The sequence below is a fragment of the Balaenoptera musculus genome, chromosome 6 (assembly GCF_009873245.2).
Source record: "Balaenoptera musculus isolate JJ_BM4_2016_0621 chromosome 6, mBalMus1.pri.v3, whole genome shotgun sequence".
NCBI classification, from domain to species: domain Eukaryota; kingdom Metazoa; phylum Chordata; class Mammalia; order Artiodactyla; family Balaenopteridae; genus Balaenoptera; species Balaenoptera musculus.
The window spans coordinates 18,338,259-18,364,846 of NC_045790.1; the positions used below are offsets into that span (position 1 = coordinate 18,338,259).

The following is a 26,588-nucleotide window of genomic DNA, read 5'->3' on the forward strand; positions in this document are numbered from 1 at the left end:
AGTGCTTTCCAATAATACGTCTGTCATTTGACCTGACAACATTCGGGGAGGCGGTTTATTACGAAGTGACTGCGCTTTTGCACTCGAGGAACCACGTCCGCCCAGCGACTCGCTGGAGGACACGGGGCTGGTGGGGGGAGAGGGCTGGGCGGGAGCTGGGAGATGAGGACGTGGGGAGAGGAGAGTCCCACGCCAGGGCTTGGAGGGGGCAGAACTCCAGGCTGGGGTAGGGGTAGGGGTTCAGACCCGGGTTTCAGCCTTCAGGTACGGCACTCCGCAGGAGTCAAAACTGTTCTGGACGCTTCCTTCCTCTCCCCGTTCTCCTGCAAACAATTAACCTGACACTCAAAGGGCATCTTGGCTGAAACAGAACTCAAACAAGTTCACGAGTAACCGTGGAAATGCCTGGCTCCTGACTTCCGCGGAGAGCCGAGCGAGTTCTCCAGTTTGTGGTGGGGGCGGCGCACGGAGAGGGAGTGCAGGGTCAAGCGCTGCAGAGCCTCACCCTCCCCCGCCAGGTAGGGCAGGTGAGTGGGCGAGGCCCGGGTCCGTGCCGCGGTGGCGCAGTGCGGCGGAGGTGTCCGCGCGGGGAGCCGGACGGCACTGGACGCTGTCTCTGCGGCCACGGCTCAGCCAGTGGATGGCCTTGTCACTGTATCCGGCTTTATCCAACGGGGCGGCGTGCGCGACGCAGGTCGACTTGCTGCTTAAATTCAAGGACAAGGAGGGACAGTCATTCGGTGAAAGCCCTCCCACCGCGCGAAAACGAAACTTCCAAGGATGCCAGACTTCCGGTGCGACCGCGCCGCCCCTCTCCCGGGGCTCCGGGCCCTGAACGCCGCCTCTTCCAGCGCGCAGCTGGGGCGCAGCCAGGCCCCGCCCCCAGGTGAGAGCCGCGCCCGGCGCCAGGCCCTGCTCTGCTCTGTTCGGCTCTGTTCGGCGGCCTGGTGAGTGGTGCCAGGCCAAGGCCTGCTCTGCCACCAGGCCCCGCCCCACCTCCAGGCCCTCCCCCACTCAGTCCCGCCCCACCACCAGGTGAGCAGTCTCAAGCCAAGTCCGCCGGGCCCCGCCCTCCGCCCTCTAGGCCCCGCCCACCGACTGCAGCGCCTGCGTAGTACGGCCCGTCGGGCCGGGGCCGGGCGGTTCGGCCGGTGCAGTCGGCGGGCGCAGTGCGCGTGCGCCGTGCGGCCGGGGGCGGGCGGCGGCGGCCGCGGAGCGGGGGCGGGGCGGCGCCGTCTGGCTCGGTTGGGCCGGGGCGGGAGCGCGGCGCGGGACGGCAGGGCCTGCGGGCTGCCGACGGCGGCCTAGGTGGCCGGCAGGTGAGGTCCGTGCGCCGTGGGGAAGCAGGCGCCGCAACGGGGTCGCGGGCGGGGCGCGCTGAGGGACGGTGGCGCCCGGGGAGCAGCGGGCCGAGGCGCATTGTCCGGGCGGCGGGTGGCGCCTGCACAGCGCCCCCTGCCGGCCGGGCCGCGGGCGGGGGCCTCGGGCTCTGACCGCGCGCCTTTGTTCACCGCCCCCGCCAACATGGCCGCCGCCCCCGGCCAGGCCGGTCGGCCCCGCGCGCTTTGTTTCGGAGGCCTCGGCACACAGTGGGCGGGGGGCGCGGGGCGGGGGGGGCGACGCGGCGGGCCCTGGCGGGGGGCGGGGTGAGTGTTGCATAATCCGGGTTGGGCGGGGAAGAAGGAATGGGACCCTCGGGGCTTGAGGGGGAGGGGTTCGAGTCCCCTGGGGCGGGGGTGGGGACTGTATCCCCGGTTGGGTGGGAGGGGATGTAAAGGGGGGAGGGGAACGCGCCCTCGGGGCGTGGGGAGGGGCCGGGTTGGAGTGTGGGAAAGGAGGTGGGGGAGGGAATGAGGACTGCCCCCCGGAGCGAGAGGGGCTCTGGACCGAGACCTCAGAAAGAGGAGGGGGTTCTCCGGGTTCGGGACCCCCCTGAGGCCTGGCGCTGGTCTCCTACCCAGGGCTGTGTACCTACGACGGCGTAGCCTCCCCGGCGGTTGCCCTGGGTCCTGCAGCAGTAGGCTTCGTGGAGAAGGTGGTTTTTCGGGGCTCCCCGTAACACCCCCCGCCTCATTTCCACCGCCCCCTTGGTTGCCTGTCCGCGCGCCCTGGTCAGCTCTGCGCGGGACTGGCGGACGGCGGGGTTTCTGCACACGCACACTCACACTCACACACACACTTTTCTTTTTCATCACGAGTGACCTTGAACGCATTCCGCGAGCATTTGCTGAGATTAATTGCACGGCGTGGAAACTGCGCAGTGCCTTCGGTTTGGCTCTGTTCATCTTTCCAACTGCGGATGCGTCCTCGACTTTACCGGACTCGATTTTAGTGATGGCCTCAGCAATAAATGCCACGAAATAGGCACCCCAAATCTGTTTACGCATTTGCTTTACGTTTATTTGCTATTTCTGATTTGTGGATTGGGATTCCTGGTTTTGGAGAGGGTTTTCCATGCATGTTGAAGTAGCAAATACGGATTTGCTGTACGTTAAAAAGCAACACCAAATACATTTAAGTGTTAACGGATTACATTGTATAACGTGACTTGTGCCAGAGACGACATACCTACCAAAATGCGAATTCCTATATAACTTCTGTTGGAATTTTCTGGAAGGGACTCTGCGGTCTGAAAGCATTCATGCAGAGTACAGTAATTGCTTTCTACACAGCTTTTGTTAGGAAGTGAAAACTAAACCTACACTTGAGGGTGTATACCTGGACAGATTGAGTTTGTGAACATTCTTAAAGGTTGTGAACGTTCAGAGGCTGTGAAATTTCAGATGGGGGTCAAGTGAAATGAGGAGGCTTCTCCCCCATCCCCCCAACTTTTGGTTAATGGGCAAATACCAAAAAATTGTAGTAGGTACTGGTTTACAGAACCTTTATTATCAGACTTGATAATTAAATGTAAGAGTTGCTAAATATGTTTGTCAAAATTATGGGTAGTAGATGTGTGTTTCTTGTGAGAAATAAAATTGAATTTCTTTATTTTGACTCTTTTGAGTAGCAAAATGGTTACTTTATTTTTTTAATATTTATTTGTTTATTTTGGCTGTGCCGGGTCTTAGTTGCCACACACAGGATCTTTACTTGTGGCATGCGAACTCTTAGTTGCGGCATGCGTGCAGGCTCTAGTTCCCCACCCAGGGATCGAACCCGGGCCCCCTGCATTGGGAATGCGGAGTCTTACCCACTGGACCACCAGAAGTCCCACAAAATGGTTACTTTAAAATGCCGTGAAATGGGTAAGGAAAAGAGGCCTTCAGTCATCTCTATGATTGACTTAGCATTCTTTTTTTAAGATTTTCTGTGGGCCCCAGAATTTTGATAGTACTGTTTCTGACAGTACCTTTATTTACCAATTCAGACCACAGCAACAATATTTACTTAGTTTTGGAATATATATCTGAAGCAGTGTCTAAGGTGGTATTCTTGGTGATACTAGTGCTAAGAAATGCTACAGGAAAAACAAAGGGGTTCTTGGTTACCTTAGTTTGGGAAACAATGCTTTGTCCTTTTCCTTCTCCCCAAGGGTCACAATTCACATTATCAGGTTAAGGGCTTTGAGAAATAGTACCAGCAATGTTTTCCGTATTTGGCCCCAGATCCCTTCTTGTTTTGTTTTTAGTGTAGTAACTAGTAACACTCTTGAAATCTAGGTAATGGTGAAATGTTGGTCATTGGTGTCCCTACTGGTAATGGTACCACTCCCATAAATTGTGGACTGGGAGGTTGATGTGATTTGTGTGTGCCTGTGCATCCTGTGGGAAAGAGTACCTCAGATTTGGCTCTTAGCACACTGATAGTGTGTAATTATGAGTTATTAATTTGAGGTCTTAACTAGAAGAAATTTAATTATGTAGTTTTCTCACTTCCCAGTGACTTACCTGATTGCATACAGTTAAACTCCACTGGCTGCACTCCTTAATTGTTAGCATTTTTTCTGCCGGTATGTTAGAAACACATAAAAAGGATACCTGTTGTTCCTGAAGAATTACTGTGGATTATTTTAGAAATTAAAAATAATGCTGTTGGGTATTTCTTTTGAATTAGCTGTTAGCAGGATTCTAATTTGCTGAGAAAGAACAGTTAATATATATCATGTAAATACTTTCTTATATTTATTAGATGCTTAATTGTGTTTTCTCTTTTCCTTGAATGAAAAGAAGTTGGAAGCAGGGAATCAATTGTGAAAAAGATAAGAGCTCTGGAGTTGGACATGGAGATCGAATGGCCTTCAGCTCAGAAGAGCCTGGGTTGAAATCCAGCCACACTCCTTACTGGTCCAAAGCCACATACATGATTCATCACATAGCCTTTTTAAGCTTTCTATTCCTTAACTGTAAATTGGGATGAAACCTATCATATAAAGCTATTATGAGAGTTAAATGCAGTGGATTTGTAGAGTTCCCAGTACAGTTCCTGAAGTGCAGCAGCTGGTGCCAGTCATCATTGATTTCCTTCTCCATCCTGCTTTTGAACTTTGCTATAGTTATTAGCATTTTTTTTTCAACATCAGGTTGCTTAGTTGTGCTGGTCTTCAATTAAATTTTTTTATATACATTTATTTATTTATTGGCTGCATTGGGTCTTCGTTGCTGCGTGTGGGCTTTCTTTAGTTGCGTCGAGCGGGGGCTACTCTTCGTTGCGGTGCGCGGGCTTTTCATTGCAGTGGCTTCTCTTGTTGCGGAGCACGGGCTCTAGGTGCGCAGGCTTCAGTAGTTGTGGCACGCGGGCTCAGTAGTTGTGGCTTGCAGGCTCTAGAGCACAGGTTCAGTAGATGTGGCACATGGGCTTAGTTGCTCCGCGACATGTGGGATCTTCCCAGACCAGGGCTCAAACCCGTGTCCCCTGCATTGGCAGGCGGATTCTTAACCAGTGCGCCACCAGGGAAGTCCCAATTAAATTTTTAATTAAATCTACTGGGTGCTTATTATATGGCCTTAAAATTGCCATAAGTCGTGTATGGACATAATACGTAAAGATGTGCCCTCAGAGACCTTACAGCTGGGTAGGGAAGATACCCATATATATGATGAGGAAATTCGATGCTTTTGATATCTGGGAAGAGGGGATGTTCCAGCAGGGTTAAGAATATAGATTAGGAGAGGAAAAAAGTCTAGATGGAGGGACAGCAGGAGCAGAGTCCTGAAGAGAGTGTTTGAGACCATTCTGGGTTTGAATTACAACCAAAATTTTGCCCTGTATTATCAGTTACTCCTGTGTGACTGATTCCTAGGGTTCCTGGACATCATAAGTTCTCTGTGGGTATTGATCATACCACTGCTGACACCACTTATAGTTTGTCATGGCCAGTCTGTCTAGGGATGAATTTGGGGCCAGATTTTAAATAATTGTACATATCACATTAAGGTGGTTGGTGTTTATCCTAAAGGTGAGGGGAGCCATTGAAAGGCATTAAACCGTATGAAAGGTGCATTGGAGGAATCTGTCAGTGTAGGAGCTCTAGTTTACAGAGTGTAGCCTGTTCAAGAAGGCAGATGAAGTCATTTGAAGCAGGGGCAATTTGTCTGGAGTCCCTAGAATTTAAGTGTGTTGACATTTTTGGGGGTGGGGGGTGGGTGGTAGAGGGAGGAAGGATCCATTCATCATGGATATTGTTTTATCCAAATGTTGAGAGTAAATGAAGAGGTTAATAAAGCATTTTCCTACCATTTTATATGTTTTTAGATTGTAGTAAGAAGGCATGACAACTTTGGAAACTTAGATTATATTTGTTTGTTTATATTTGTTGTTCAGCTTGCTTCTAGTTATATCCTTATAACCTAGGTTTACTTTTTGGACCTGTCTGCAAATGATCCACGTATTTATCTATAGATGATCTATGTAGTTACAGACACGTATATATGACCTGTATATCTATCTGTATATTAACTAATCATGTATCTAAGTTAATATTCCTAGTGTGAGTTTTAGGTCCTGACACAGGATAAGAATGTTCTTTTTCCTATGTACAGGGTTGATTTGTTGTTTCTTTTTGCTTTCTCTCTTTCAGGATCACTGTGGACCCAAGGAATTTTATGTATTTGGTGTGTTTTAATCAAGTAGTCATCATTCTTTTCCCTCAGCTTGTTCTAATTTGGGCATGGCTTGGTCCTTCCAAACTAGTTCTCTTCCCTTGGATGCGACCCCATTAATCTTTGAACTGTTTCTTGCTCATGTTACAAGATGTCTTAGACTCACTTTGTGCTTTTCCTGCCCAATATCTATCAGCCAGTTGTTTTAGCTCTTTTTATCAGGCAGTGGAATTTAGATAACAAAATCTGGTGCTGTGTGTCCTTAACTGCTACTGAGATGCCCTTGCTTTCATTGGATAGGCTTGGGAAATAATAAATTTTGATTTTGTGTTGATATTTCCAATTCACATTTAACTTTATAGGGTTTTTACTTTTTTATCCTTTCTTCTCTAATGTTAAAAATTTGCATTCTTAGCAACAATAGTTACTTTCCTTTATCCTACAGTATAAATATAGTAGTTTGAAAACATTAATAACAGTAGAGTGATTGTAGGTTTGTGTTTTATTCTCCTTGTTTTAAAAATGTATCCATGCAAGGATGTACAGTTGACATTCTGAATTATAAAATCATTTGAAAACATTTTCCCTCTGATTTTGTAACCAATTTGATCATTAGTTTGGTTTATTTGAATGAAATCTTTAACTTTTTAAGGATTTCTTTAATGTTTTAATGTATTTTTTCAGTGTGTAAAACATTTATATAGTTCCAGAATCAAAGCTGCATTACGAAGGTATGTTCACATTCTCCCTTTTCTTCCTATCCCTGCACTGTTCCTCTCCTGCCCCACTTTTATTAGTTTCTGGTTTATTTTTCCACTGTTTTATTTTTGCAAATATAAGCACAAGTATGTTTTGTATCTGCCTTTCTTAAAAATAAGTTTGTGTACACTGTTGTTTCTTCCTTTTTATTTAATATATTCTAGAGATCACTTCGTATACACTCTTTTCCATTCTTTTGTGCTTGTAGTTCATTTCCTAATTATGAACACTTGGGTTGTTTATATTCCGTTGCTGTGAATAACCTTGTGGATATAGTGTTTTGTATTTGTGCAGGTATAATTTCAAGATAGTGAGATTGTTGGGTAAAAGGTAAATATGTTTGTAATTTGTTAGTGTCAGAAATTACGTTTTAAAAAGGCAGATCTGATTATGTCACCTTTTACGTAAAACCCTCAGTGGCTTCCCGTTGCTTTAAGGACAGAACTTCAAAACATGGCCTTAAGGATGTGCATATTTCTTATCCTTTGGGGCCTTGACCTCACCTGTACCACATCTCCCTTTGCTTTCCTTGCTCCAGCCATGCAGGTCCTTCTCACATCTCCCGTGCCCATCATCATCTCTGCCACCAGGGAGTGTGGCACTTGTTCTTTCCCTCTTCCTGGGATGCTTTTCTCTCTGTGTTTCAGTTATTTCTAATTTCATTTAGAGCTTGTCTCAGGCATCACTTTTTTATGAAATTCGTTTTGTGTGAGTTTGCACATTTTATAATAAAGGTAGACTAGGGAACTTCGATATATCCATCACTTGCTACAGTAACTAGCAGTTTTCTTGACTTTACTGAAGTCAAGTTCTTCTATTAGAGACATTGTTGTCCTTCCTGGTGCTTATCAAAATTACAGGGTTACATTTGTTCACATGACTTAATGGATTTTTGTTTTCTCAAAAAGGCTGAGCTTCATTAAAGCAGAGATTCTTCTTGTTTTTGTCCATAATTACTTTTCTTGTCCTTAGTTCAGTGCTTGGGTTGTGAGTGCTCAAATCCCCTGGGCAGTAGCTAGAATTGTCCAAGGGCAGGTTGAGGTTGTGTGGTTAAATGTGTGGTCTGCTGCACAGGGATCTGTCAGACAGTCTTATTCAGGGATCTCAGTTAACAACAGTGTAGGAGCTGACGACGCAGCCCGTTGATAAGGCTGTTGTCTGTGTGCCTGATGCTGGAGTTTGCAGTCCATAGGACAGGCATTTGAGAAAGGAAGGTGGGTGTACAGTGGGGGAGAACCCAGACTGGAAGCCACAGCAAGACAGACGGAAAGCTGTGTCAGTTCTGTTGCCTCTGACCTTGGTTGTGTGGGTATCCTGAAAGAGCTGGGCCTTTTGTCATGGAGGTGACCACACACACTTGGCCCAGGAGGCAGAGACTCTCAGGGAGCCTGGGGGAAGGTAGAGTAGTTGTTGCAGCCGCGCATCATTGAAGCAGATGGGGAGTTCAGTGGGTGCAGGCTGCAGATGTCCTACCAGACGTGTGCCCCTTCACTTGCTCCCTCCGCCTGCTGCACAGTAGTCTCTCTTGTGGCCCGCCCAATCTAGAAACAAATGGGAGTGGAAATCTTGGGGAATGCGATTTAGCCTAGCCAAGTGAAAACGTTGCAAAGCAAAACGATGAGTTCAGGGTTTTAAATTACCAGGTCAGGTTCCACATAAGGGACCTGAAAGTTTCTACGACTGCCCTAAAACTGCAAATTGAATTCCCCGTTTGTAAGTGAAAACATTGGTTGGTAAGGAATGGGATCCTGAAAATTGGATTAGAGGCATATGGTCAGATGCTGATTTAGTTGGAGACCTTGAACACCTAAATTCTGCTGGGCTATCTTTCCCAGTAGAAGCAGCCTTTCCATTCCTTGCCTGAACTTCATCTCCCTTTGCCTGAAAAACCTGCGTTTGGCTTCCCCTAGGATCATCCCAGGAGGCCCCAAAGGGTGAGGTGCAAATTGTGACCCATGAAGAGGTAGGCCTACCCTCCAAAAGATTGTCTAGTTTGCCATGAGAGAAATAGGAACCTGGGGAATATTTATGGGAATGGATGTTAAGGGTGTGAGTTGAAGGTAAAGGGAATGTAAAGTTGGGTTAGGCCAAATTTACTGATGTGGACCCATAAGGAGAGATTCTGGATTCAGTGTTATAGCTTGAGGGCTTAGAAAGGGCTCTGCTTGGTTGATTGCCTGAAACAAACCAAAGGGTGGCCTGTACTAAGTGGAGTTGAGATGTCAGAACTACCTTGGTATACTGTAGAGGAAGGTATCCCAAGGCTTAGGGAGATTGGATTGTTGGAGTGGATTTGTCATGAAAGACTTACCCTTCCTGGGAAGGTTCATGACTCAGGCCTTATCCCACAGCCATAAGACATCTGCAAGACATCTGAACGTTTGGTACGATAAGCCCCAGAACCCTTGAGAACTCTGGTCACTCTTCTCTGTAGATCAGAAATCACAGTGGGAACTGCTGACACTGAACTGGAATCTGTAAATGCTGTGGTGACAGTTGGATCCTGGCTTGTCAGGTCTATTAAATGGTCTTTTTTATTTAGAATCAATCTCTGGGTTGTAACTACTGGTAATTTTTTGGTTACTCTGGTATTTTTGTGTAACCCTATGAAGTTTTTCCTTAAATTGACTCAGTAAAAGATAAAAGCAATTTTATGTACTTTCCGTTCATAATTACTCTTCACCACAAGTTTTAGTCCATAAAGTAGGGTTCATCTAAAATACATGAGCCTTTAAATATATAATTTATATGACTTTGGGACTATAATTTGGTGCAATCTTTTTGGAAGGTGGCGTCATTGAAACAATATAAAATGCCTGTACTCTGTTTGGCCTAGCAATTCCACTGCTAGGAGTTTATGGTATAGATGTATTTGCACAAATGTACAAACCTGTATGTGTAAGATTTTTCATTACAGCGGTGTTTGTGGTAGTGAAAAATTAGAAACATCTGTCTAATATTGAAGTTAACAGTAAAGTAAGTGATCTTTGTATCCATACACTGGAATGTTCTGTCACTATTAAAAATAAGAGGGAAATAAAAATAAGAGGAAAAAATTTCCTGTATTGCATGGAAAATGTAATGTTTAGTAAGAGAAGCAAGTTGTAGAACTTAGTATGTGTGTGCATGTATGTGTTTTAAGATGTTTGTATATCTATCCTTACTATGCTTTAAGAATTTGCATATGTCATTAGATTCACAGCAATCTTTAAACAGTGGTTACCTCTGAGGGATGTGAGAATGATGAAGGAAGGGGGAGGAGGGCTCCACCTAAACAGTCCGGCTGCATACAGCTTCTTCTTTTTTTTTTAATTTATTTTTTTTGAATTTTTGAATTTTATTTTTTATACAGCAGGTTCTTATTAGTTATTTTATACATATTAGTGCATATGGGTAGCTTCTTAATCTGAGTTAATAGTAAGTAGCAAATTCCCCTTTGGTTTAAGGATAGTTGACTTTTCAGAGTCTTGCCTTTTTGATTTGTCTTTTTTTCTTTTCTTTTTTGGTGAAATGTTCTGAAAGTACAGAAGTAGTTACAGATCCATGGTTTGTGACATACCAACCGTGGAACTCTACTCATTTTGTCATTAATTTCATTCACTCGGTCATGTATAGTTGTAGTTTGTTTATTCATGTAATGATTTATTCATGTATTATCCATGGTAGTAGTTCATACTCCTGTTGATAAATATTGGGTTGGTCCCAGTTTGAGCCTGTTGAGGTCCCCCAAGGACAAGAAGACAACAAGTTGGGATTAGATTTTGCTGTATTGGGAGAAATACTTGTGAGAAAGCCAACAGCCCCTTGCAGGACTGATGGATATAGAGGAGGAAGAGGTTGGAGGGAACGTTTGGTACGATAAGTCTTCGGACTTCAGTGCAGTTCTAAGAAAGTTTAAGCAAGGCCAGTGACATGTCCTCCAGCCAAAGTTGGGGTCAGAGGAGTTCCTTGTCCTGCAGGAATGGACATGCTTTAGCATCCTGCCTATGGCCAGTCATTGGCTAGAACAGCCTGTGGGAAGTGTTGGGCTGGGGGAATGGTGATGATGGATTCAGAACAGAGCAGCTCCCCATGTTAGGTGATCCAACGGGCTCATTTCCATGACTGTCACGGGGCTCATGTGAGCAGACATGCTGTGAACATTCAGGTGCGTGTTTCTTGTATGCTTTTTTGTTGGGTAGACTTAGGAGTAGAATTGTTGGGTCATATATTATGCCTATGTCTGGTATTAGTAGATAATGCCAAACTTCCAGTGTGGATATACCTATCAGTTTCTATTCCAGCTACAGCAGGGGTCCCCAACCCCCAGGCTGCGGACAGGTACCCATCCGTGGCCTGTTAGGAACCAGGCCGCACAGCAGGAGGTGAGCGTCAGGCGAGCGAGCGAAGCTTCATCTGCCGCTCCCCATCGCTCACGTTACCGACTGAACCGCCCCCCCCCCCCAATAAATTCTCTTCTGTGAAACTGGTCCCTGGTGCCAAAAAGGTTGGGGACCGCTGGGCTACAGTGAACGCATTCTTGTGACTCCACGTCCTCGCCAATGGTCTTTTAAAATTTAAATCATTTCATTGAGTGTGTGGCAGTATCTTGCTTTAGTTCTTGCCTCCTAAGTTAGGTGTGGTCATGAGATTTGTCTTGGCCAGTGAAGTGTGAACTGAAGAGACTTGTCACACAGACTTTAAGAGCAGTGGTGAGATGTGCCACATTCCTTTCCTCCTGCCAGTGATCATGTTTTCAAATGGAGCTTCTGGCAGTGCAGGTCTTTTTGTGTTTAGAGCAGGGGTCCCCAACCCCCGGGCCATGGACTGCTGCCAGTCCCTGGCCTGTTAGGAACCGGGCTGCACAGCAGGAGGCGAGTGAGCGAAGCTTCATCTGCTGCTCCCCATCACTTGCATTACCACCTGAGCCATTCCACCCCCGTCCATGGAAGAATTGTCTTCCGCGAAACTGGTCCCTGGTGCCAAAAAGATTGGGGACCACTGGTGTAGAGCAAACAGAGAGCAGAGGGTGGGGGAGAGGGCAAGGGTGGAGAAAAGAGGGGGAGGGAATGGGTGGGGAGTGGGAATTTTTTTCGTCTTAAGCAGCTAAGATTTCTAGGGTGGTTTGTAACCATAGCATACTCATTAACCTATCTTGTCAGATAAACTTTTTTTTGTTGTTTTAAATACACTTTATTTTTAAGAGCAGCTTTAGGTTCACAGCAAAACTGAGTAGAAAGTACAGAGTTCCCCTGTACCCCCTGATCCCACACAAGTACAGCCTCCCCCGTCAGCAGCATCCTGCACCAGATTGTACATTTGTTAGAATGGGTGAACCTACATTGACACATCATTATCATCCAAAGTCCATAGTTCACATAGGGTTCACTCTTGGTGGTCTATATTCTGTGGGTTTTGACATTTATAATATGTATCCGACATTATAGTGTCATACAGAATAGTTTCACTGCTCAAAGAATCTTCTGTGCTGTATTTGTTTTTTTCTGATTTCTGTCTTCATTTCATTGTGGTCATAATACTATATAAAAGCTTATGAAATTTTTTGAAGCTTGCTTTATGGTCCAACATACGATCACTTTTTGTAAATGTCCTGTGTGTGCTTGGAAAGAATGTGCTTCTGTCTTTGTTGGATGCAGTGTTCTATATTTCTTAGTTCAACTTGGTTAATTGTGTTAAGTTCTTCTACATTCTTACTTTTTTCCTTTTCGTTTGCTGGTTGTATTGGTTACCAAGAGAAATGTATTAATACTCATATTTTGCATTTGTCTGTTTTTCCTTACTTGAGATAATTTTTCTGTATCTATTTTGTGGCTATGTTACTAGGTGCATACAAAGTTTAGCATTGTGTATTTTCTTTACCAGTTGAGTCTTTTAAAATAATTGTCTTTCCTTAAGGCAAAAGTATTATTAGAGGTAAAGGTTGATTAGCTTAATATTAATGTAGTTGCATTATCTTTTCTCTGATTAGTAGGTGCAGTGTATACCTTTTTTTTTAACCTTGTACTTTCAGTCTTTGTACTATGTTTTGGACGTTTCTGTTGTCAGCAGTATGTAACCGGGATTTAACAAATCTAGTCTGACAATATTTCTTATAATTGGAGTGTTTAGTCTATTGATATTTAAATTCAACCCAACTGTTGACATAGTTGGGTTTAAGTATGTTGTCTTAATAAGTGCTTTCTGTTTATTGTACCTGTTTTATGTGTCTTTTACTCCTTTCTTGGCTTTCCTTGGATGCCTTTTTTTTTTTTACCTCTGCTAACCTCGAGGTTACTTAAAACATGCATCTTTGACTTGTCAAAATCTAATATTTGGTTGTTTCTCCCTCTTCCTGGACACTTAAACTCCATTTATTTTAGTTTCACTTACGTAGCACAGTTTGTGCTGTTTTAATTCTGTGTGTATTTTGTCTTAGGACATTATTAATTTGTACAGTAGTAGCCATTTGGATTTACCCTTTTCATTGCTCTTCGTTCCTTGTTGTAATTCCAGTCCAATCCAATTCCATTTTCCTTCTGCCTGAAGAACACTCTTTATTCCTCCCCTGTTGTGTGACTCCTAATAGTGAATTCTTTGAGTATGTGTTAGTCTAAAAATATCTCAAATTGATTTTCCCTTTTGAAGGATATTTTTGATATGTATAGAGTTCTAACTTGTCAGTTTTCTTCTAAGGTGTTGAAAGAAGTTATTAAATTAGATTTTCAGCTTTCATTTTTTTTCTTAAGTAAACTGTCAGTTGAATATTTGCTGTCATGGATGGGATCTATCTTTTTTACTTCAGGCTTTTATGGGGTTTTTTTTGTTTGTTTATTTTTTTGGTCTTTGGTTTTCAACAGTTCTTATGATGTGTCTAGGTATATATTTCTTTTAATTTATATTTTGTGTTTATAGGTCTTACTGAATCTGTGGTAATGTTTTTTATTCTTTTGAGAAGTTGGCAGGCATTATCTTTTAAAGTATTTCTGCTGCCCTGTCCCCCCTACCCTCCACTCCATTTAAATGCATGTGAGGCCTTCCCAGTCTCTTACCCTTTGCATGCTTCGTCCTGGGTATTTCTTCTGATCTCTCTTTGTTCACTAATTTTTAACGAGACCAGCCTATTGATAATCTATCCATTGAGTTTATTGTATTTTTTCACTTCTGGAAAATCTGGTTCTGTGATAGTTTTCTACCAAAGTTTTATATCTTATTTTTCTATCTCTGAACATAATAGTCACAGCTATTTTATTTTTCATTTAATAATTTTATTTATTCCTGTAATCTTCTTCCCGTAGCTTACTTTAAATTATGATTTTGTAACTGCAACACCTGGTAGCCCAATGGGTCTGCTTTTTTTTGTTGTTTATCTGTCGTTTCTGCTAGTTTTAATTTTGTCTCTTTCTGGGCTAACCTGCATGGTTGCACATGTAGTAGATTACATTTTTTCAATCGTTTGAGAGAATTTGGGGTCAGGATGGTATTCCTAGAGAGGATTTACGCTTGCTCTGCCAGACGTCTGAGGGAGCTGGCAGCTTGGGATCACCTCTGCTAAGTTTTAGGGTAAAGAGGAGTTGCGGCTGGACTTCTTACCATTCCCCCAGCTCCAAAGAGCAATTCAGGATTCCATTTCATAGAGACGTGGGTTCACCAGCCCCCTCCTTCCTTTGGTAGTCCCTGGGTTCTGGTCTTTGGCCCCTCACCTTGCAAAGTTGTTAGCCTTTAGCTGCCCCTGAACACTTGGCAGTTACTCTCAGGGAGAAAAGTGGTTGCATATATGGGGTTTACCTACCACTCTAGGTCCTGCCTCTGGAAGCACTGCTGTCTTCAAGTTCTTTGATGCCTTCAAGCATATGGTTAGTGTGTGTGTCACTGTGTGTGTTCAAGTGTTTGTTACGGAAGTTTTCAGTCATATACAGTCGTTCCTCGATATCTGCGGGGGGTTGGTTCTAGTATCCCCAGAGGATACCAAAATCCACGGTTACCAAAATCAAGTCCTTTACATAAAACGACGTAGTTTTTTGCATGTAACCTATGCACATCCTCCCATATAATTTGTCATTTCTAAATTATTTATAATATCTAATACAACATGAATATTGCATAAATGGTTGTAAATGTAATGTACAAGCTGTGTAAATAGTTGCCAGTGCTTTCAGGAACTTTCTGGAATTTTTTTTCCCCTGAATATTTTTGATCTGAGGTAGGTTGAATCTGTTGACGTGGAACCCACAGATATGGAGGGTGAACTGTACATTAGTCAAGAAAATAGTGTAAAAGATCCCCCTTTGTCTCCGTGACACCATTCCAGGGATCTTCCTGACCTTGAAAGCTTCCTGGCTTCTGGTATGGCAAGATGTTCCAGGCTCTTCATATATTTCCTCCCCCTCACCTGGAATTAACCTTTTCTATAAGAAACTCTGCTTCCCAATAGTTTTTGTTAAGGGTGTTCTTTTAGATTTTATTTTGATATTCTAGCTTTCAGGAGAGTGGTCTAAATTACCAGTCCATCACTACCAGGATTGTCCATTCTTTACATTGATTCCTGCAGGTGGCCTTTAAAGACACATCAAAGATTCAGGGTTGCTTTTTGCCAGTGGTTTTAGGCAGGGGGGGTTGTGCCACGGACGTTTTCTCAGTCTGGTGAAACCTATGGATACCTTCTCAGAATGTTTCTGAATACAGTGACTAAAATACAAGGGAGCAAAGAAGAAATGTTATATTTAAATAGTTATTAAAATATGAAAACAATGTTAATTTAGTAGTATGGCTTTTTTTGTTACTATGTTAAGTGACAGATAAGACATACAGAAACAATTTCATATTTTAAGGTACTAAAGTGACAGCTCCTGATGTTTATCAAAAAGTAAATTGAGGTGGTCTTTTATCTCCTTTCACATATTGATCAACAAATAATTGATGATAGGGAATACAAGAGAGCATAGTAGATCCGTGTGTCACAGCAGTGTAATCCTGACACACTAGCTACCCAGAGTGAGGTCAGACTTTATAGGCCGAACCACTGTCCTCCATAAAACTGCCCTCACTACAGACACCAACAATAGACTTGGTGGTCCACAGGCCACCCACATTTCTGACCACCTGGCTACGAATTCGGGGGTCCTCATGACCTTCTCATGTTTGATAATTTACTAGAACAACTCACAGAACTCAGGAAAATGCTATACTTATGATACAGTTTCATTATAGCAGAAAAGGATCCAAATCCATGACCATCCAAAAGAAGAAGCACGCAGGACAAGGTCTGGAAGGGTTTGAATGGGAATCTTTCTTCTGTTTTCTCCTGTGGAGTCAGGAGTATCACTGACCTGCACATGGATATGTAATGGTGCATGGAGTTAGAGTATTGTTGACCAGGGAAGCTCTCTCCAGCTTCTATGTCCAGAGTGTTTATTGGGGTTTCGTTATGTGAGCATGGCTGATTGAATCATTGGCCATGAGGTTGAGCTCAGTCTTTAGCTTCCCTCCCTGAAAGTTGGGCTGCTATCAGGGGATTCAAAGCTCCAATCCTCTAAGCCCGTGGTTGGTCTTTTTGGTGTGGCCAGCCCCATTCTGAGTCATCTTGTTAGCACAAACTATCTAGGGGCCCACCGTAAATCACAAACACTCCTGGCATTTAGGACATTCCAGTGATTTAGAAGGTACTTCCCAGGAACGGGGTGGGGGGGGTGGGGGGGGCAAGGTCCAACCAAACTCTTTGTTTTAGGACAGTCACCAGTTCTGTTGTCACAGTTTGATGACTAATGCCCTGATGGCTGATCCACTCGGGCCGTGTCTTGTTCTGTGGCAGGCCTCATAACTTAATTTAGATGAGGGCTTCCCTGGTGGCGCAGTGGTTAAGAATCCGCCTGCCAATGCAGGGGACGTGGGTTCAAGCCCTGGTCTGGGAAGATCCCACATGCCGCAGAGCAACTAAGCCCGTGCGCCACAACTACTGCGCCTGCGCTCTAGAGCCCACGAGCCACAACTACTGAAGCCCGCGCGCCTAGAGCCCGTGCTCCACAATGGGAGAAGCCACCGCAATGAGAAGCCCGCGCACCTCAAGGAAGAGTAACCCCCGCTTGCCGCAACCAGAGAAAAGCCCACATGCAGCCACAAAGACTCAATGCAGCCAAAAAAAAAAAAAAACAACGAAGTAATTGATGAGCTTAAAAAGCTGTTTTGAGATCTGTAATAAATGCAGTGGGGTGGAAAGATCTGTGATTTCTATTGTTGAGAAAGTCAGGGATACTGGTAAAATCATGTGGTTTCATATGCTCATGATGGAAGGAAGTGCTTGCTATATAATTCAGGTGAAAGTTAGGAAAATGAAGATAGAATTTTTCCCTCATCCAAATTCATGATACTTGTGAATTTTGTCCATCCTTAAGAACTCCTATATTAGAACTTGGTGGTTAGATGTCTCATGATTTAGGCTGTTTAATAATTTTGTTTATATTGATATGAGAGTTTGGGGCCCTGAAGGCCTTCAGATATACACTTGGTATGTACTACAGCCAAACACTGGGTAATTAACAATGCTGTGTTCAAACAGCCCTTCGTTTTAATCTTGAGGTTTTAGCCAAAGGGACAGCCTACGCTGGAGACCTCTGGAGCACTGTTTCTACATGCCATCCATTGAAACATTTGTGACTGGACTTTCTGGTGAATTCTTTTGGGTACTTAGGAAGGTTCTGAGTTGTAATACAATGTTTTTTCTTTCCAGATTTATATAATCTAAAACTATTGACCCTTTTTCTCTCAACATTTTATTGTGAATATTTTCAAGCATATAGAAAAGTTGAAACACAGTCGAACGTTTGTATACTCACCATCCAGATTCAGGAATTGCAAATATTTTGCCACCTTTTTTTTTAATAATTTTTTTAAAAATTTATTTTATTTATTTATTTTTGGCTGCATTAGGTCTTCGTTGCTGCATGCGGGCTTTCTCTAGTTGTGGCGAGTGGGGGCTACTGTTGGTTGCGGTACGTGGGCTTCTCGTTGCACTGGCTTATCTTGTTGTGGAGCATAGGGTCTAGGCGCGCGGGCTTCAGTAGTTGTGGCACGCGGACTCAGTAGTTGTGGCTCACGGGTTCCAGAGCACAGGCTCAGTAGTTGTGGCACGTGGGCTTAGTTGCTCCGCGGCATGTGGGATCTTCCCAGACGAGGGCTTGAACCCGTGTCCCCTGCATTGGCAGGCAGATTCTTAACCATTGCACCACCAGGGAAACCCTACCACTTTTTCTTAATCTATTTTTAAAAATCACATCTTAGGGCATAAGCTACAGACTTTTGAGTACCTACAGTAAATCTGTGTTGTTGCCACCAATTCCAAATTTTGCTGTTCTTCTCTCTCTGCTGTTTTCCCCAAACTTTTTAAATGAAACTTGCTATACATTGAAAAGTTAAACCTATAGCTGAGTTATACCTGTATGTTTTCCATTGAGATTCATTTGCTGACATTTTGTTATACTCACATTTTTTGTTGTTAAGCCATTTGAAAGTTGCAGACATGATACTTTTAAAAATGAGGACTTTTTCTTTGTAACTACAATATCATAATTAAGAAATAAAGAAAATTATTTCTTGTTTAATATTCAGGTCCTTTTCAGATTTTAGCCATATATCGTTTTTCACATAAATATTTGTGATAACATATATTCCTCCCCACACTTTGAACCCTTTGTGACGACAACTTTAAGACACTTGTTGGCAGCACAAACTTCAGCTTAACACTTGATGTGTTTAGCCGTTTGTACTTTTCCACTAGTGCTGAGACTTCTTTGGAACATGGCACTTCTGCTTAAGCAGTTTTATAAATTTACTTTCTTTTTATAAATAACACTGTTTGGTGATAGCAGCTGGCAGCAAATATTTTGATATGTAACTTTTTTTTTTTTAATATTTATTATTTATTTATTTAGGCTGCTCCAGGTCTTAGTTGCGGCATGCATGTGGGATCTTAGTTCCCCCCAGGGATCGAACCCATGCCCCCTGCAGTGGAAGCACAGAGTTTTAACCACTGGACCACGAGGGAGGTCCCTGTGTTTATTTTTAAAATAAGAAATTTATCTCAGCTATGCTACTTGCAGTCTGTATGCCCACGTACGTTTTAATTTCAGTGCAGTAGGTTTTTATTTTTTATTATTTATTTTTTTAACATCTTTATTGGAGTATAATTGCTTCACAATGTTGTGTTAGTTTCTGCTGTATAACAAAGGTGCTGTAGGGGTTTTTTTTATATATAAATTTATTTATATTTGGCTGCATTGGGTCTTCATTGCTGCACCTGGGCTTTGTCTAGTTGCGGTGAGCCAGGGCTACTCTTCGTTGTGGTGTGCGGGCTTCTCGTTGTGGTAGCTTCTCTTGTTCCGGAGCACGGGCTCTAGGTGCGTGGGCTTCAGCAGTTGTGGTACACGGGCTCAGTAGTTGTGGCTCGCGGGCTCTAGAGCGCAGGCTCATTAGTTGTGACTCACGGGCTTAGTTGCTCCACGGTATGTGGGATCTTCCCGGACCAGGGCTCGAAACCGTGTCCCCTTCATTGGCAGGTGGATTCTTAACCACTGCGCCACCAGGGAAGTCCCGGTGCTGTAGGATTTTAATTTCCAAAATGGAACAGGTATAGTGTGTGCCTTATGGTGGTTGTGTAGAGTCTGAGTTGATGCATGTATAGCAGTGTGTGACATACAGACTGTGCTTGGGGACACTTGTTTGTGAAATTGTGAGAATCTTGTGATCCCCTTTGAGATGGTTATAGAAATATTTTGAGTTTCAAAACTAAATTCATGACATGTTTTAAAGATTGTTTAGCCAAATTGCATGCTTGGATAGTTGATTATATTTAATACAGATGGACTTATAGCAAAGGGAAATAAATCCAGGATCTTCTTTTCCCCAACTTTCTTTATGAAAAATTTTAAATTGAAATAAAAGTTCAGAGAATAACATTAGTATGTTCTTTGTATAGATTCAAAAATTAATATTTTGTCATTTTCACTTTTTTGTTTGTGTATGTATCACTATCTTTCCGTGAACTATTTGAAATTCACTTGCAGACATTAATTCAGCCTACCTGTAGAAATTTCAGCATGTATTTCCTAAGAATAAATATATTCTCATGTATAACTACAGTGTCATTATTGTGCTTTTAAAGGTTAATGGTAATTCCATAATGTGTCATCTACTATATAGACCCTATTTAAATTTCCCCAGACTTCAATGTCTTCTATAGCTTTTTCTCCTCCAAACCATTCATTCAGGGTTTGCTTGCTGTCTGCTTTTAGTCTCTTTTAATCTAGAGCAGTATGTCTACCTTTTTTTCTTATGACATTGACCTTTTAAAGAGTATATTCCATTTGTCTTGTAGAAACTTCTCACATTCTCTTGTATCACCTGTATTTCTGAAAAACTGGGAATTAGGTCTAGAGGCTCAAGTAGATTTAGATAAAGCATTTTTGGCAAGAATGTTTTATAATGATATGATGTACTTTGCATCACATCACATCTGGAAGCCTCTAAAATGTGGTTGGCTCACAATTAGTGGTGTTGAATTGTTTGATCCCTCCATTGTCAAGAAGCATTTATAATCAACAGGTAATTTGGGGTGATTCTTTGGTACTGTGCAACATTATTCTTTAACAGCCTTTCACTGAATGGTGTTAGCAATCTGTTGGGTTTAGTCCTGAATACAGAACTATCTTTTTTATTGGCTTCAATTTAAGCTCCATTTGACAACATTTTGTGTAATATTTGAAAAAAATTATGATTCCTGCTATCTTAGAAATGAGATTGTGCTGTCTCAGGATTTAAGATAAGATCAAGCAGTTGGAATAGTAATTGCAACTCAAAAATGGGGAAGGACTTTTATCTGGAATTTTGTTTTCTTATATTATTCAAAAAGCTCCTATATCCTTCTCTTCTGCAACTCTTTTTTTCAATCTGTGTCTTATACTTTTTACAAGTATTATAACAAGTTCAACCTGAAAATTTTAATGAAGTGGTAAGCAGTAGAAAATCATACCAAGGTAAGCTTAAATCTGCTAGTGAGAAGGGTGCATACTCTTTAGACCATCAGTAAGCTAAAATTTTCATGTTATAGAACCAAGTTGATTTATTAAGTTAAGAAACATTGATACTTGTGTAGATTAAAATATTCTTCAGTCTTTGAAGCAGCTTTGTAAAGAGTGTCAGAGAAAAGGAGCAGAGTCATGGGATGTTTTTAAAATTGGGAAATACTGCATTATTTATTGTATACTGATAAGAACAGAAATTGATAGAGAAGATAGAGATGGGATTGATAAAACATATGAAAGGGTTGAATTTAAACACAGTTTAGGGTTTCCCTGGTGGTGCAGTGGTTAAGAATCCGCCTGCCAATGCAGGGCACACGGGTTCGAGCCCTGGTCTGGGAAGATCCCACATGCCGCGGAGCAACTAAGCCCGTGAGCCACAATTACTGAGCCTGCGCGTCTGGAGCCTGTGCTCCGCAACGGGAGAAAGCCCTCGCGCAGAAACAAAGACCCAACACAGCCAAAAATTAATTAATTAATTAATTAATTTAAAAAAAAAAAAAAAAAAAAAAAACACAGTTTATCTGTTATTATAGTAGCGGAGGCTACCAACCAGCTGGTGAATTTGGTGGTGGGAAGATGAGTAGTTCTCTTTTGTTTGCTTCTGTCTAACTAGCAGAAAGGAACCGTATCTGCTGAGGGTGGGCTTGGTATTGTCAAATGCCCACTTGAGATATGAGATTATAAAGCTGAAGTTTTTCAGCCCCATTTAATGGCTGAAATTGTGGGTGCAGTAGGTAAGGAGTTGGGTTAGGGTTTTGCCAGAAAGTGACAGGAAGAGAAAAGCAAGGGAGTCACTATAGTGGTTGACCATCTGGAATCTAAGCTGAGTAATGAGGGAAGTTAGTCCCCAAGGAAGATAAAGGTCAAGCTGTAGTTTGGAGGTAGTGGTTGCATCAAACTTGTTGGAGTGGGACTGCTGGTGTAGGAAAAGTGGAATGATCAGAGGTGGTTTTGTGTGTGAGATGCTTGAAACAAAGATTCCAGAGGTATTGTAGTCATTGGTGACGAGAAGGTTGAGGTTGTGGCTATGGAGATAGTTGGCTGGAGTTGGGTAGGTAGTTTGAAGTGAGGATGTCAGAGAACCAAGGGGGCACGTTGTTCAAAGGATCATATGTTGCCAAGAATGTGATGGAAAACAAGATCTTCAAGAGTGTGTGCAGATGACTAGAGGATTAATAGGTAGATGACTGCAACGAAAAGGGGGGCCTGTTACTACTAGTGCTATGGCACTTGCCTCCACGTTGGGGTGTTGGGGTAGGAGAAATTGTGTAAGTAAGGTTGTTTGGGGAACACAAACAACCACTTTGGAGAGAGCTGCTGGATGGAGGGGACCCTAGATAGACTTTTGCTACAGACAGACTGCCTTTCAGAAGGCAGCAGAGAGGTTTGGGCAGATGGGGGAAGAGGGCTGTAGGGTTCCAGTAGGGAAAGATACATCAGAGTTGGAAGAATTGAATGGGGAAGCTGAGATTTCTGGTGCTGAAAGAGGTAGACTGATGCGAGGCTTACATATCTGTTGGGTGGCCTTGGGAAAGACGAGTGTACTTCTTTGTTGTCATGGCAGCCTAGACTTCGTTTCCTTAGCTCAGTGGGTGGGGAGGCAGGCTGGTTGTAGCTCCTAGGAAGAGCACAGGAACCTTGCATGGGAAAAGTCACCTTCAGAAAAGGTGCTGCTTCCATGTTTTTTCTGTACAGGCGTACCTTGTTTTATCGAAGGTTTGTGGCAACCTGGCATTGGCAGATGATGGTTAGCATCTTTAGCAATAAAGTATTTCTAAATCAAGGTATGTACATAGTTTCCTTCAGGTATAATGCTACTGCAAACTTAATAGACTACAGTATAATATGAACATAACTTTTATATGCATTGGAAACCGAAAAATTAGTGTGACTCACTTTATTGCAATATTTGCTTTATTGTGGTGGTCTGGAACTGAACCCTCAATATCTCTGAGGCATGCCTGTATAACTTATTGCCACTTGAAATACTGTCTCTTTTCCTTACTTATTTGTGTACTGTCTGTCTCCTCCTACCTAAGCTTCAAACAGTAGGCATTCTGAATATTCATTAAATGAATTATAAAAGCCATTTGTTTTTAAATTTCCCTTGAAGTTTTATATAGTTAAGAATTTTTACCAGTTGAAATGATTCCTCTCTCCCTTGTTATTTAGGCTTTTTAATTATTTTAACTATTTTGTTGAATTTTAGTCTCTAGAAAATGCTTTCTCTTCAATTCTTAAACCTGTGAATGCATGGCTGCATGATGTAGACATGATGACTGATAACGAGAACTGAACGCAGTCATGTGGTTCAGTGAAATTTGTGGTGGATATTTTTGTGTTTTATGAGAATACGTTTCCATATATGTTTTACTACGTGGACTGTGAACTGGACCCAAATTTCATTTAAATGATAAACTGACTTAACTTTTTTGCATGGGTGTGGAAATTTCTTTGAGGCTCCTCCAGAGTTATTGCATCTTCCGCTCTGGTTTCCCGAAGCTTGGGAGCAGAAAGGGAACTGCGAAGTCTTATTGGCTGCAATCCCTTCTTTTGCCCAAAGCTGCTGGTTTACTGACCACACCTCTAGCTGTGGCTCAGACTTGAAGTAGTTTCCAGTGCTGCCTCACCCTCCAGCTGTTGTTCCACCATGCACCTGCCACACCTCTGTTGCCCGCTCCAGTGCCTTGCTGGGTCTTTTTGTGTCCCATCAAGAATATGGGCCCTGCCAGTCTAAATCTTTTCTGACATGCCAGTGTCTACCCTTTTCTGACTTCTGCCAGCAAACTGGATTGGCTGCCAGCAAAATGGGTTGGGATACAATGGGGGAAGCCAGATGCTGTATTATGTTCAGTTGACCCGTGAGGAACTGCACTTTTCCTTGTTGAGGGGTCTAGTACCTCCTTTTCTCCTGCTCCTCTGTGTTGTCCTTGGCACTGAGTTCTGAGGAAATAAAGTTAATTGCTTCCCGGCAAAGGTGTATTTTAGCTGATGTTACGTTTAAAATTTGTCATGTTTGATGGCTTACTCGGAGTAGTTTGCTTTTGTGATGCTCTAGTAATGAATGAACTATTATTTCACTGTCTTACAGAGTACTTAGGATTTCACGTATTTTTGCTGAACTTATAAAAAAAAGGCGCTTGGGATGATGGATTAACAAGAACATTGAAATTCTGTGAAAAGTTTCAAATTGGAGCATACTGAATTTTCACCCTAGTCCAGCAGCTCTGCTGCTCACTTAAATACAGATGAATGAAGACCCCATTCGGGAAGACACCTGGCCAGCGGTCCAGAGCTGATGCAGGTAGGCAGTGCAGTTCTACACTTTAGTACAATAAATTTAAAACAGTTGTAAAAATGAGAAATGCTCTCATGTAATTCCTAGTGGTTTGCTATTCCTAAAGCTTTGTGATTTCCAGTATTTTAAACACATACACATGTGAAAGAAACAGGTTTAGGTTTTGGAAAGGTAGGGATCATATTAATTTTTTTTTCCCTGTGGTCTCTTGCAGTAAGTTATAGATGTCCAGTAAATACAGCAAGTGAATTGTAAATACTTATAGGATTATAGTAAACAAAGGATTTATCGTTTGTTTTTGAAAGAAGATGTGAAAGTGAGATGACTAGCTGAGTATTAGATTTAGTGAGATTTAGGATATTTATAGGGAAAAAGGTAAGCTCAGTTTTTTGTGTATTTATATGAAAGAACTTTACTGGAATGAAATGTATGGAAATGAAATGAATATTTAATAGAAATTAATTCTTATTTTTGTGGCACACAGCCGATACTAGAAGTTTAGACTTTGCATGATTTTTGTCCACCCTAAAAGCAAAGGTAAAAATCTTATAGGCTACAAAATAAAATAGGTAAGTAGTATTTTCTTTAAGATTTATGTTTTTCTCCGTTCCAGAAATACATTTGAATATTGGAAAAAACCTGTCATAACATATTAAGGTTCTTTGATAAATGAATCTGAGAATTCTGCTAGGAAAATTACTATTAATCATACAAGTGGTTGCTATGTGATTTAGAATTTATTTATTAACTGTAGTGTTTGGAATTCCTTTGTAGAAGAGCCACAGGGATTAAGATTTTTAAGTTTCTCTTTTCTCTTTGATTTTAGTTCCTCTCTTGTAAAGATAATATTGATTTAACTGTTAAATATTTGTCAGTAAGATTAACTTGCAGTAGTGGCAACTGACTGAAGTGTAAGTCACCTGAGAGGTTACTATTTAAATTCCAACTCGGCTCATCAGCTCTGTCCTGCTCTTTTATTAGCTGTATAAACATTGGTGCATTTTGTATCTTCTTAAGCCTTGGTTTTTCTCATCTAAACAATGGGACTGTTACGGTATGTATCTATTGGGGTTATTATGAAGAATAAATGCGTTTATGTGTGTCAGGTGCTTAGGTAGGTGCCTGGCACATTATAGCTGCTCTGCAAAAAGCATTTTTTTTTGTTGATCGTACTGTTTATAACGAAATGTTTATTCTATCTCATTAGTTGCAAAAATTGCTGTCAAATTTTTGTTGATCAGTGAACGCCCCATGTTTCTGTCATTTGAAATAGTAATTCGTACCCTCAAGTTCTTTTTATGCCCACCATTCTAAATTCAGCACTCCTATTTTCTTCACTAATTTAGTCAAATTCTTAGGAGAGAGAATTGATTAAAGTGATGTGTAGTATGGTGTAAGTAATTGAAGGAGCTAAACCAAGAGATGTTACTGTTAAGGGAGAGATTGTCTAATCCTAGCCAGTACTTTGATCTTACATTTTCTTACTCTTTGATATTTTTTAGAGCATATGGCGTAGTGCTAAAGACAAAGTAGGTACTCTGTAAATTCTAATCAACCTATTGTTGAATATTTTAACATACGAAATCCTGGGGTCATTTATTGTTTTTCACTGTTGAGTATTATATTCTATTTTAGAGAGATTACTGATGCCTTGATCAGTATTACTTATAAACTAGTCTTAATCATTTTTCCTGTTAACATAGACAAAGGCTTTGTTACTTTTAAATCCCTGTATCAGTAACAAATGTGCCCATTTACAAATAAAGAAAATTCACACACAAAGGGGGTTTCTTTTTCTCATGCAGCAAGAAGCCCAAATAGGCATTCCAGAGTTGTTATGGTGCCTCAGCTATGCCCTTAGTCTGGTGCCCTCTGAAAGGCTAAAGTGGGGGCCTTCAGTGGATAAGGCTCCTAGGATGCTTCTCTTCCTCTGTGGGCCATTGTGTAGCTGGACTTACTACATGAAGGCTCCCAGAGCAAGTATCCCAAGAGAAACAGGCACAGTGGCATGGTCTCTTCTCTTGGAGCCTTGGAAGTCATACAGGTTCACTTCTGTTGCATTTTGTTCATTGAAGCAGTCTCAGAGGTCTGCCCAGGTTCAAGGGAGTGGGCACGTACTCTGCTCCATGGGAGAAGTGTCAGAGAATTGTGGTCATGTTTTAAAACCACCACAGTGGGCAACTCCTAATACCCGACAGTGTTTGACATTAGGGTGTGAGTGATCAATAAAAATTTGAAAATTGAATTTTTTACATTCTCTTTATGTACCTAGTTCAACATATTAGGGATTTCTATTTTTTTAAAATTAATTAATTAATTAATTTTTGCTGCGTTGGGTCTTTGTTGCTGCACACGGGCTTTCTCTAGTTGCGGCGAGCGGGGGCTACTCTTCGTTGTGGGGTGCAGGCTTCTCATTGTGGTGGCTTCTCTTGTTGAGGA

General features: G+C 42.2%; 1 protein-coding gene across 1 annotated transcript in view; it reads left to right on the forward strand.

The window, feature by feature from the left end:
* The first annotated feature begins 1,223 nt into the window (after positions 1-1,223).
* The window catches only part of SPIN1 (spindlin 1), a 65,051-nt gene continuing 39,686 nt past the window's right edge, over positions 1,224-26,588 (forward strand). The window contains exons 1-2 of the mRNA XM_036855069.1: positions 1,224-1,319; positions 23,943-24,155. Of these exons, the coding sequence (XP_036710964.1) occupies positions 24,104-24,155 (52 nt within the window). The 5' untranslated portion in view covers positions 1,224-1,319; positions 23,943-24,103. The remainder of the gene's footprint in view (positions 1,320-23,942; positions 24,156-26,588) is intronic.